Source organism: Cryptomeria japonica, chromosome 11 (genome assembly GCF_030272615.1).
Source record: "Cryptomeria japonica chromosome 11, Sugi_1.0, whole genome shotgun sequence".
Lineage (NCBI taxonomy): Eukaryota > Viridiplantae > Streptophyta > Pinopsida > Cupressales > Cupressaceae > Cryptomeria > Cryptomeria japonica.
In genome coordinates, this window is record NC_081415.1 from 448,992,830 (window position 1) to 449,005,579 (window position 12,750).

A 12,750-nucleotide genomic window follows, 5' to 3' on the forward strand; every position below is an offset into this window, starting at 1 on the left:
TGAAAATGGTGAATCACCTTGTTGTGGAGAGGAAAATTGTGCTCCATCTTGTTGTGGTTTAGACTTAGGTTGCTTTTGATTCTTGCCTTTTCCTTGATTACTTTGATTCCCTTTGTTAGCCACCAAAGCTTGTGACTTTGAAGATTTGAGAATCCCCATCGTGGTCAACTTAGATTGCTCAAGTATCAACATCTCCGTGAATGAATCAAATGAGGGAGAAGTGTATGAGGAACCTTGAGCTAACCTATGGGTGTGAAAGCTAGATACAAAGGCTGCATACTCTGAAGGAAGTTTGTCCAACAAGTTATAAACCAATTGAGCATCCTTTTTGTCAATTCCACAATCCTTTAGCTTTGCTCTTAGCTCAGTTGCTTTTGTGACATAATCTTGGATTGTATCAAAATCCTTGAGATCCAAAGTTGTGAGTTCACTATCAAGCTTGTAGCCCTTAATCTCATCAACTTGACCATACAATTTCTTAAAAATATCCCAAACCTCTTTAATTGTAGTACACTTATCAATGTGAAAAATGAGGCCATCTGATACATACTTTCTAAGAGTTCCAAGTGCCATAGCATTCTTAGTAAGCCATTCAATTTGAGCATTAGGATCAGCCTTAGGATCAGGTGGTGCTATAATAGTTTCATTTACATAATGAATGAGTCCTTTTTCCATTAGTTTACTCCATGCCTTAATTTTCCATGATGCATAATTATGAGGAGTTAAAAGTGGAAATTTAGGAGAACCCATAGCACCAAAATGAAAAAACACAAGATAGAGAGAGGCACAATCACACAAGACACCCCCCCAAAATACTCAATCAAGAAATCCCCCCAAAATAGTGATTTTGGCACTTTATACTTAGTGCGTATACAATGGGCCACTTGCAAAACAAGGCAAAGTGGACTTCTGATTTCAATTTGCAACTTCTCAAAATGAGATCTAAGAGACTTCAACAAATACTGCTAGTGATCTAAACTGAGAGCCGAGCAAAATACAAGTACCACATATGCCAAAAATGGCCAAATACTGAAAGTACAATTTCTACTTGAAATCATTGCAAACAGATGGCAGATTATGAAAGTAGATGAAAAAATATGCACTTTAAAAAAAATGGCCCCTGAAAAGGAGTCCATATGAGCCCAAACGAAGCCTCCAAAGTTGTAAAAATCGGGATTTCACAATTTTCGAAAAACTTGTATCCGAAAATCAGAAAACACCTGCACCATTGTACAGATCACAAAATTCTACCACAAAACAAAAAAAATTGCTCGAAAAAACGAGTCTGGATGAGTGAGATATCACTATTTGAAAATTGCCTGCAAAATTATAATTTCTGGAAAATTTCCACCGCAGCGTCAAACTTCAAATGCCTCTAGATTTGGCCTCCGAAGTCTGATTTGGATGAAACAAAAGGCAAAACTGACTTTCTTGGATCTCCTCAATCCAATGATAACCTCAGATTTGACCCATCAAGCTTCAATAAAAACTTGCAATAGAAAGATCCAAAATGCAAACCCCAAATAGTATCTAATTTCTTTCAATTAGCAAATCAATGACACTCTAATGGCTCTGATACCATGTGATACATGGACCAGCTCTGATACCATGTGAGATTTTGCCAAGATCAAGAGGCAATGGAAAACACGAATAAGAGAGAACAAAATAGATGATAGAAATACACTGTATTCTATCAAGAGAAAATACTGATCAACTGGATCATGAATCGATACATACAATGAATATGAGCCTGCTTATATAGGCAAGGCTATATGGATATGTGAGCACACAAACATGACATGTGACTCAATAAGGAACAAGGGTAGGTAGGAAATAGGTGTGGGTAGGTAGGAGAAACAATATAATATTCCACATGAGGTGGATCACCCACTGAATGTGGAGTGTAACAACAAGATCACACCATAAAAGGTGGAAATTCTCCTACACACACTATCCCAATGTGGCACAAACACCCAAGTGTCTCATACCCAAACTACTATGAAATGCATGTACCTAAGTAAACTTAAGGTGTAATAATATCCAAGATGAATAATTATTTACACCAACAAGTTTCAGTGTTGAACGATACATTTAAGCGAATGATTATTTTTTTTGATGATTATATTTTCTCAAGAATTCATAACTGCTAGTGTTTTGTTTTTCGCTCCGCATCTAATCAGCTTTGTGTATTTTTCAGACAGGCATGGGTAGAAAGAGACGCAGGATTGATTTGGCTGCAGCTGCAGACTCAGAAAATGAGGAAGATGCTGAGGGTAGACATTTTGTTCATGAAGAGGATCAACACATGCTCAGATCAAGCAAGTCGCATGATATGGGTAGTGAGAGAACCGATTCATTGGTTTCTGATAGACAGAAGGATGTTGACACTGCTCCTTTAGAGGAAGTTCCCAAGGGCAAGCGTAAAGCTCGAAGGCGCAGACCAGTGGCATATAAAGGAAAAGAAGATATGGATGAGTTTAAGAGATCCAACAAAGAAGATAAACAGAGATATAAAGTAGAGGGCTCAGTCCGTATTTCCCAGGAAGATGAACATGAGCCCTTTTCACCATCAAGTGAGGATGCAGAAAGTATTGACAGTGAAGATGACAATCACCATGCTGCTCGTAATGTGAGGATGCGTTTGGCAAGCAGTGATACAAGTGCCGATGATATAGAGTCAACCCCATCAAATCTTGTGGCCTAAATAAAAAACATTAACTAGTATTTGAGGTAGTTTGCTGCAAGAATCTCATGGTACAGTACATATGTCAAACACATTTTTGATTTGTAATATAGTTATTCATCTTGAAGAAATGGTGATGTGCAAGAACAATTCTTTGTATTTTATTGTAACAAAAAATCTGGTTTCTTCCAATAATTTTAGGCAATGTTTAACTGAACAACTGTCACATTCATTCTATCCTTCGGCAATTTAGATATTGTGTCTGGGCCTGTAAGCATTTCATAGTTCAGCTTGATGTCCATGCTATCAAGATTTTGAGGTAAAGTGTCCCAATCTATGAAATGCGGGGAAACTTCACGTACTGTTCAACATATCCAATTTTTCTAGTTTTATCACTTTCTTGGTACAAAGTGCTAAATTAAAGCTTGGTTATTGGTATGGGGTGCTACTGAATTTAGTGTTGCTACATGGTAATGCAGTCGCAGTGGTCAATCTTTGTCCATACAACTATTTAAAGTCATGATTTTTTGACCTTGTTGAATTGCTAGCCCTTATTTATTATTGGAAAAATAAAATTCATATGTGATGCTAGTAGATTATGTACATTAAATTAAATTACAGCTGTATTGATTATTTTACTTGAAATGGGTAAATAATGGATTTTATTAAAATAGAAATATTTGTGTTGGAGAAAGTTAAGGTTACTGGGTTGGAAAGCTGCAAAATTGTCAAAGAGATTAATTTGTTCCACATCTGATTATCGCTATGGAATTTGACTAATGTAAAAGGTGTCTATAGATGTGTATTTGGATTTGGAACATTTACATGAATTGCCGCTGTGTCAGCCCTGACTGTTAGAAGAACGTTGTTCCGCATGTCAGAAGTTCAACAATTATTTGTCTTTCTACCTTGCTAGACTTGATTTGCCATTTTATGTACGTCTGCTGAGTGGTCACTTTGGTCTTTAACCTCTAATAAAAAGGTAGTTTTTTCATCTTTTGCAAAATTCAAAATCAGAGATAAAACCAATGTGTTACGATTAATTGTTTTAGATAATTGCAATTCTAAGAAAAAAATCCGTTATTGGTTTTGAAAAAACGAGTGATTTTATCAAGCATCAACCCTTACTAACCATGTTTCTTGTGATGAGCATAAATGTAGGATATACAAACGGTTAACTTACCTTAAGCAAAGATATTATGGAGGTAGATTTTGTGGTAAGTGAGAGGTGTGCGAATGGTTTAAGATATGCAAAGGGTTTTAGCTTTACCTTAATCCAGAGATTATGGAGAATGTTTTTGCGGTAGGTGTAGGGGGTGTAAATGGTTTAAGACATATAAAGGGTTTTAGCATTACCTTAATCAATGATATAATGTAGGTTGAGATTGTGTTGAGTTAGGTTTGAATTGTGGACTGTTGCCTAAGAAATGCATAACATGAGATAGGATCAATACAAGATTATTGTGGACTTGTTTGTGACCAGCTCGGAATCATGATATTGTGACCAGCTCGGAATCATGATAGGATAATGGGAATGGATGAGTTTGGGCCACAATGAGAGCTTATTTTGATTCTCTCCAAAATAATAGAATTTCTTGTATGATCAAGGAAGGTTGGTTAGCCCTACAAGGTGTTTGTCAAACTATGGTGGTTAGAACAATTTTTACAATGCAATAGGATTCTTCAAAGACCAAAGACGCTTGATAATCCTCCAAGGTGCTCATCAACCTAAGTAGATAGTTTGTAAGGAGTGCGAGACGCTGTTGGATGAGTTGGAGGTAGTGAAAATCTAATGCTTAACATTGAGGATCATCCTCTTCTTGCTAGGTTTCATGATTTTTTTGAAGAGGATGCCTAGCTTACCAGATAAGTGGTAGTTTGGTTTATCAATTGACCTAGTTCTAGGGTTGAAGTCTACTTCTAAGGCACTGTATTAAATGAGTGCAACCGAAGAACAAGAGTTAAGGATTAGCTATATGAGAGAAATTATTGAACCATCCTATAGTGTCACATTTGTGTGTACTTGTTCTCTTCATTAAGAAGGATGGAACCATGAGGTGAACCATCCTATAGTGTCACATTGGTGTGTGCTTGTTCTCTTCATTAAGAATTGGTGTGTACTTGTTCTCTTCATTAAGGAGGATGGAACCACGAGGAGACAATTGGATGATCAACAAGACGACCATTGAGAATTGTTTTGCATTGTTTTGGATTGATGATCTATTCAACCAAATCAAAAGAGAAGCTATTATCTCCAAGGCTAGGCTTTCAATCAGGTTATCACCAACTCTCAAAATAGAGAAGATATTCTGAAGATCACCTTTTGAACATGGTTGGGGAATGGAGTTTATTTTTGTTCCTTGTGAACTTATGAATGCATGCCCTCTTGACATGAACGAGTCACAAATCATGTGTTCCATGATTTCTTGGATAAGTTTAAATTGGTATTTTTTATGACAATTTAGCTGTCTTAGAGTGTATACGGTTTATGGTAAATTGTTGAAGCGTTCCTTTTTAGTTGAAGTCCACTACATAGGACAAATTATTTTTGTACAAGGAATTTGAGTGGATACAACAAAGATCTAAGCTATTGTGGATAAGCGAACCCAAGAGAAAGTGGTAAAAATCATAAGCTTTATGGGACAAGTTGACTATTATCATTAATCATAAAGAATTTCTTGGGGTTGTTAATCTTATAATCGTGTTGTAGCAAGAAGGGAATAGGCTCAAGTAGGCCACAAATTGTGTAGTAGCCTTTCAACAATTAAAGATATCCTTGACAATTGATTTTGCAATTAACCTATGATTTGGAAAAGGAGTTTATAGTTTGGGCTATTGCTTTCTAGAAGGTTTGGGAGTTCATATGCAAGATGGGTGCGATTAACTCTGAATCTAGTGCATTGTCTCAAAGTAAATATACATTATTTAGTTAGAAGAATCCTCAAGCTTAAAGGAAATTTAATTAGAAAGACCCTTCGAGCTTAGTAAATATCATAAGGGCATCAAATGCATATTTATGCAGCCTAATTTAATGACAAACAATATAAGTGGTTGGAATGCATTAAAAATGTTGAGAGAAAAATCTTGACCCAAGGGTAAGGTTTACTATCCTATCATATGTATTCAACCTTGGTATGATGCAATAAAAAGGGAGAACTTAAATATGCAATATGTATAAACCAATTTATAATAAATTGCACAAATTCATATTTACACCAATAACATCATATAATAATATACTTTAATGTCTTACACATGTATTATAATATATTTATCATGCTTCATCCATATATATGTATGTATGTATGTATACACACACATATTTAACACTTATTCCCACATATATTTAATCTGTAATATTCCATATATGATCCAAATGGCATATATGGTGGCCTCACAACCCTATTTCCTGCCAACATTCACCCCGAGACTAAAGTATTGTGTTGTCCTCAAGATAACTTAGTAAAGTCACTTGTATCCTTCATGATTGCCTTTCTTTTCATGATTCTCCCTTAGTAGCAATCCTCTTAATTTTCGTGAATTTTTTTGTTGTAGTCTTTACCATAATTCTCACACTCACCACCTCTCTTGAAAAACAATAAGTTTTGGGAAACTAACTACTCCAAGGTCTCTCTAGTCGGGTCTCAACGATGATGGGCAACTCAGTAGCTGATGCGATTGTACCTGTCAAGGGGTCTGCTTCCATAATTTCAATATGAGCCTTTCGAGTTTCCTTGAGTTTATCTAGAATCAACCTATCCAATCTCTTCTTGTTGTGGAGTTTGATTCTTAACTTCTACTTAAGCTTCTACACCTATGGTAGAGTCAAGTTCGGAGCTATTTGTAATGGTCGAAAATAGAGGTTAAGTTATGTAAACTAGGATTCCACTTATTTTCACATCTAACATTAAAAGGTGAAATGAATTTGATTGATCCAATCTCCTCTTCAAGTATGAAATGAATTGAATGCATATTAGATTCACCCTCCCTTTTGGAAATTGAGGTTGAATTAATTACAAGTGCAGTGATTGACTTGTTAATGCCCAATACAACCACTATACTTATAGAATCCACAGGAGGCGGTTAAGCCATGTCACAAACCTGAGCGCTGCACTGCACAACACAAGGAGACCAAGGGTGCACTCTTTGCAACAATCCCCCCCAGCGCAAGAGAGGGGTTTGAACATGTGACCAAGCTTTGATACCACTTGTTACAAGTACAGTTGCCATTGCACCAAAAGGTTGACCTGTTAATGCCCGATACAACCCCTAGACTTATAGAATCTATAGGAGGCGGTTAAGCCATGTCACAAACCCGAGCGTTGCACTGCACATCACAAGGAGACCAAGGGCGCACACCTTACAACAAAATTTGTATTATTGAATTTAAATGCTAGATCTAGGACAAATGATAGAAATTGACATAAAATAACATGAACTATAAGTTTTAGATGCAGTACACAAACACAAAGCTCGATCTGAGAAGAAGGAACAAAGAGGTACTCGTGTTAAAAAATTCAGCTCAAAAGTACAGGACTGAGATGCTTGGGGGCCTGCAGCTATTCTGGCTCCAAAACGACATTGTTGTACTATAGAATGTCAGCAACACGAACATTACACAACGTTGATTGTGCAAACAACGACTGTGATTTTTCGTAAAAGTCAATAACATACGTTTTATAACCCTGTTTTGGAGCCAAAATAGTCGTGTCCTGCTTGGGGTGACCCGGTCCTCCAGCTATCAGATGTAGATAGATAGGAAATTTTCAGAAATACAATTTCACTTAGAATATTTTCCTGGAAATTCATTGGAAATTTGTTAGACCAAGACTCTTGGGGTGACCCAGCCCTCCACTTTTTGCTTCTGCAAAATTGGATCTAATCATCATGATATTCTTTGCCAAAATCTTTGTTCGTAGCTTTTGGATTTGTTGCTTACACATAGAATGAAGGGAAATGGTGTTGTTGATAAGGGTTTGCCTAGGTCAAATCCCATATTTGGAATTAACCCTTTAATTGAAATTGAACTGGTAATGGAATTGATTGAATTGGAAAGCTTGCCCTTAGAGGACAAGGTTAGATCTGAATTGAAATGATTTAACTGGAAATTGATACCTTGATTAATCTTGCTTTGACGTCTTCATGCAAAGGTTAATGATATCATGTAGAATGTCTTCACAATGTCTTGATCATGGAGCCATCATGAATGCTTGAAATTTGAACTTGACTTCTCCTTCACTGCCTTGATGATTCTTGATTGCTTGCTCACTTGAATTTGCTTGATAGGGATTGAATTTACAAATTGAGAGACATATGAGAGATGCTAAAATGAGGGGGTTAGGATTGATTTTATACCTAACTGCACCAAACATGTTTGGAATTTTAAAGCAAGTTGACATGGAGAAAGTTTTCCCGTCTCCAAAATATGACCATTGTGGGGTTCAAATTTGGGCCCCTTTTGGGAAACCTCGGTCCTTCCAATCAGGATTGAATTTTGGACAAGACCGCAGAAAGGTGTTGAAGATGCTTATTTTGGGTTCGTGTGACTAAAATCAAAACAAGTTCAAGGCACAAAAGGCTAGAATGCAAAAGTGAGACCTAGGCGAGGATAGAATTGTTTAGGGATACAATTTACGACACTACATCTATCCCTCACTTTAGCGAGAGTATGAGCCTATGTACATACTCTCAATAAAGTACATAGTAGCATTAAAAAAATGTATCAAAAAGGGAAGACACACTAAGCCCCCAAGGACTTAGGATATTATCAATCAAATATCAAGATAAAAGGAGCAATATATCAAGATAAAAGGAGCAATACATAAAGAGAAGAAAGAGCATGACTATGCTGGCCTAGTAAGGCTTATGCTTACGATGAGTCATGTTGAAAAATTTGAATTGAAAAATTGGTGTAAAAGATCACAAATAAAAAGTCTTAGTTTGCAAAGTAATTTGAATAAGTGAATTGAATTGATTGCAAAATGGGTATTGTAGCTTGTACCAAACATGTCAAGGCGTGTGATCAAAAGTGTATAGGCCAAGTCTCATGGTGTGTAGGCAAAGTGTAACATTGAGCAGAGTGTATGCTACCACACTAAAGCTATTGTGTACGACATATTGAGAGAAATAACTTTAAGGTAGCATACCTTCATCCAAAATACAATCACATTGCCACAATGATATGCCCCCAAGCAAGGACAAATCAAGGGCAATGATCACAAAATATAATGAGAAAGCACATAAGGGATCCAATAACTGGGGTCACTATGTGCATTTGATAAATCATGTATATCAAGTATGATTGCATTGAATTCAACTCATCCCCCAAAGGTAGTGAAACTAAAACTACAATGGAATAAGAGCACATAAGATGAACAAACATAAGTATTTTTGGGTCAACATGGTAAAGACCAAAAAGAGAGATCTTAATACTTTGCATTGTCTCCAATCAGACAAGACAAAGGCACATTTACATATAATATAACATGTACGATATAACATTGATACAACATATAGAAGAATTGAGATATAAATAGAAGAATGTCATGACAAATTCAAACTCTTTATTATCTTATGCCAACAGATCAACAAGGGTCATACAAAGATATCCTAAGATAACACGAAGACATATCAAGCAACACATCATGGGGGAAGCACATTACGCACAAGCAAGCACACATAAGAGTCTATTGTACAAGTGAAAGTCAAGCAAATTGTCCGCCCCCCAATCTTGCTTAACATCACTTAGGGATGGTAGACATGATGAAAGAGGAGCAAAAATGAGCATGATAGATAGAGCTACTGCAAGTTCCAAACAAGGACGATGTTATAATGATGAGTCACTTTGTTTGTCACTAGGAGCTAGGGTTGATGCTTTTAAAAATTGTGAAGATAGTTCATAATTCATTTCAATGGCCTCATACATATCATCAAAATCATTAGGATCAAAATTGTTAGCATTAGAATCGACATCAAAATAAACATCATCATCTATAATTAATCATAATAGTATCTTTAACATGTAAAATAAATGAACCATCATTTTGCATAGACATTTTTAACTTTTGATGTGGTAGATTAAGTTTAACTTCCTCCCTAGGGTTAGGTGAATATTTGACATATGAGACCAAGTCAACATTTGGCATCTACAGGGAAGAATTGGTTTGGGAAGCAAGTTCACGAGCCTTGGCATGAGGTCTTCATCGGTGTTCTCCCACACTACAATTTCTCTTAGTTCAACTCGAAACTTGCAAAGGTTTAGGATTAATCAACATAGGCTTCTTTTCTTCTCTCGTAAGAGGAGGAACAAAAGAAACCCCACTAGGTTGAGAGATACAGGATGTTGGGCGTTTTCCTTTATATGATGTAGGGGATGGGACTGGAACATATATAGGAGGAATAAAAGGAGTAGGAAGATGTCTAGGTCCAGGAGGAGGAGGAATATCCATAGGTGAAGGATTTTTAGGTTTACTCAAGGTTGATATCATCTTATTTTCCCATTTATGATTAGATAAGAAAAGAGCATCATTTCAAGGTTTCAAAGGTTTAGGTTGTTGAGGCCAAAAGTAATCAAGGGTGAAATTTCCACATCTTGTTGTTGGTTGAAAAGAGCCATGATCAATCGGGATAATATGCCCATTATGATGGATCTTAAAACACTTATGTAAGGTAGAAGGGATAACTTTCATGGAAGAGAGCCAATGATGTCTCAACTTCACACAAAATTGATCGGAGGTAGGGGTAATAATGGAGGTAACATTTAAGCACTTAGTGCCAACCTCAACTGAAAGAGTGATAGAGGCTATAGTAGGACAAGTGAAACCATCATGCACCTTAATCATAATACCAAATTTATCATATGTTTCTTGATGATTTGTTGTGCAAAGAGATCTTTTTTAGTAATAATATTCACCATACATACTGGATCAATGAGCACTCGTCGTGAGAGATTTCTTTTAATCTTCGTAGTAATGTACAATGGTTTGTTGGATGCTTCAATAGTCTCCCTAGAATCAAAGGTAATACATGGTTCAGGTTTAAGTTTGTGTTGTTCAATAAGGTTCACAACATTGTTAGATGCTATTCCTGTGTCGTTAGGAGTGGCTTAGATTCAATGACATTAGTAGAATGAGAAGACAAAAGACTAGTAAAGATTTATAAATTCTAATTAGATCAATAACACTCTCCATGTATATGGTATTAGAATCAATAAGGTTTTGGACCTATGCCTCAATTTGTAACACATTTTAGTATCATGGCAGACTCAACAATGGTATTGGGAAAAGACTTTATGATCAAAAGAAATTGGTAAAGAATTAGTTGTATCGATAGTTTTAATGGGAGGAAGTTGCAACACATCAACATTCGTCAATCTTGGCATTATACTATTGTAATGGTGGTGAAAGAGGGTGATGAAGAAATCAAGAGGAAAGCTTTTCTCTCCTCAAGAGAAGGAGTGAAAGTTTCACAAAAGATTCTCCTTAACCTCTTCACGCACATTACATTTAAAAGAGGGGGGAGAATTCACTAGATCCAATCTCAATAGGAAGAGATTGAATGCTAAGTGAATTGACAATGGATTTGGAAAGTAAAATTAACCCCTCTTTTAGAATGTAAAATGTTGAATTATGTGATTTAAGACTGAGTGTAAAAGAGACAAAGAAATGACTATAACTTGAGATAGGAATGTGGGATGAAGCCGTGCACTGGGAATTGATAGTAAAATGTCGAGACGAAGCTCCCCTGCGAATTTGAGCGAAAGTTGTCAGGACCGTGTTGAAAGAGCACACAATCCTCCAAAAAATCCACGCATCGAAAAGGGTTTTTCCACCTCTAAAAATGAAGTCCAAATCTGCAAATACAGATGCACACCTGCAATCTACACACAGAAAAGAGAGGAAAATGGGTTGGGATTGGGGGTTTGCCTTCGGGTCAAAACCCAGTTTTGGAATTAACCAAAGGATGAAAAGTAGTACTTGCAAGTAAATGTAAATGAAAGACTAGAGTAGAATTCACCTCAAGGGAGGATGCAATTGAAATGTAGATAGAGTTGCTTGTGTGGAATTCAATGATGAAAGATATCTCCTCTTCAATGGTTGAATCCTTGACTTGAATACAACACCTAGTCTTGAAAGGAGACTTGAGATGCTCAATGAATGCTTGAATGGACACTTGAATGCTTGAATGCTTGAATGACAATGATGATTGTTCACCTTACTTTCGCTTATGCAAATAGGAAGGGGAAATGTGTCTTATATATTCACCAATTAGGGTTAATTGACTGATTTTTCATCACAAGCCAACATAGGGAAACTTTTCTTGCTCTCCAAATGCAAAGCCCAATGAAGGATAAATGCAGAGGGGGCCCAAAATAGGGCAAGGACAGGGGTGCCACGCCCCTGTCCTGCCATAATTTAGGACAAGAAGCAACATAGGAGAGTGCGAGGTGCAAGGAGATGCAAGCTGTGGATAGTGTGAGCATGTCTCGGGTCTCCAATCAGGCTTAGGGATTCGATTCGCCAATGCGAAGACCCAAATGTGGTTGAAAATTGCAAGGTCGCGATTTTATGAGGCTACATTTAGCCCCCACTTTAGCGGGAGTATAAGTGTACGCCAATAGTACCAATAAAGTACAAGGAAACAAGATTGAAAGACTTTTACCCTATCAAGGAGGCAAGATACACCAAGCCCCCAATAGACTAAGGATCTTACAACATCGATTGACAAAGTAAAAGGGACGATGAAGAGAGAGAACCATGACAACAAGTAGCAAGGTTCCCCTCACCATGAGTCCTGAAAGGTAGGGATACCAAAAATTACAAAGCAAAGCCAAGTTCACTAAGTAACTTTGAGTATCAAGAAGGAAAATATGAGCGAAGTGTATGCCCTAACGTTAAAGCAATCACACACGCCTTATCAGGAGCGATTGCTTTAAGGTAGGATACACCCAAGAGAGAAAGAGAGAGAGAGAGCACGTTATCACAAGGATTTAGCCCCCCAATCAAGGAATAAACCCAAGGATAATGAACACAAAACACAAAAGACGAGGTAGTTTCGCTTTCCTCAGG

The 12,750-nt window shown here is 36.9% G+C and overlaps 1 protein-coding gene across 3 annotated transcripts in view; it reads left to right on the top strand.

Moving 5' to 3' along the window:
* LOC131041404 (uncharacterized) overlaps positions 1-3,224 on the top strand; it is a 53,662-nt gene extending 50,438 nt beyond the window's left edge. For all 3 annotated transcript variants that reach the window (XM_057974474.2, XM_057974473.2, XM_057974475.2), the window contains exon 9: positions 2,198-3,224. In XM_057974474.2, coding sequence (XP_057830457.2) covers positions 2,198-2,704 — 507 coding nt within the window. In that variant the 3' untranslated portion in view covers positions 2,705-3,224. The remainder of the gene's footprint in view (positions 1-2,197) is intronic.
* Positions 3,225-12,750: the final 9,526 nt, after the last annotated feature.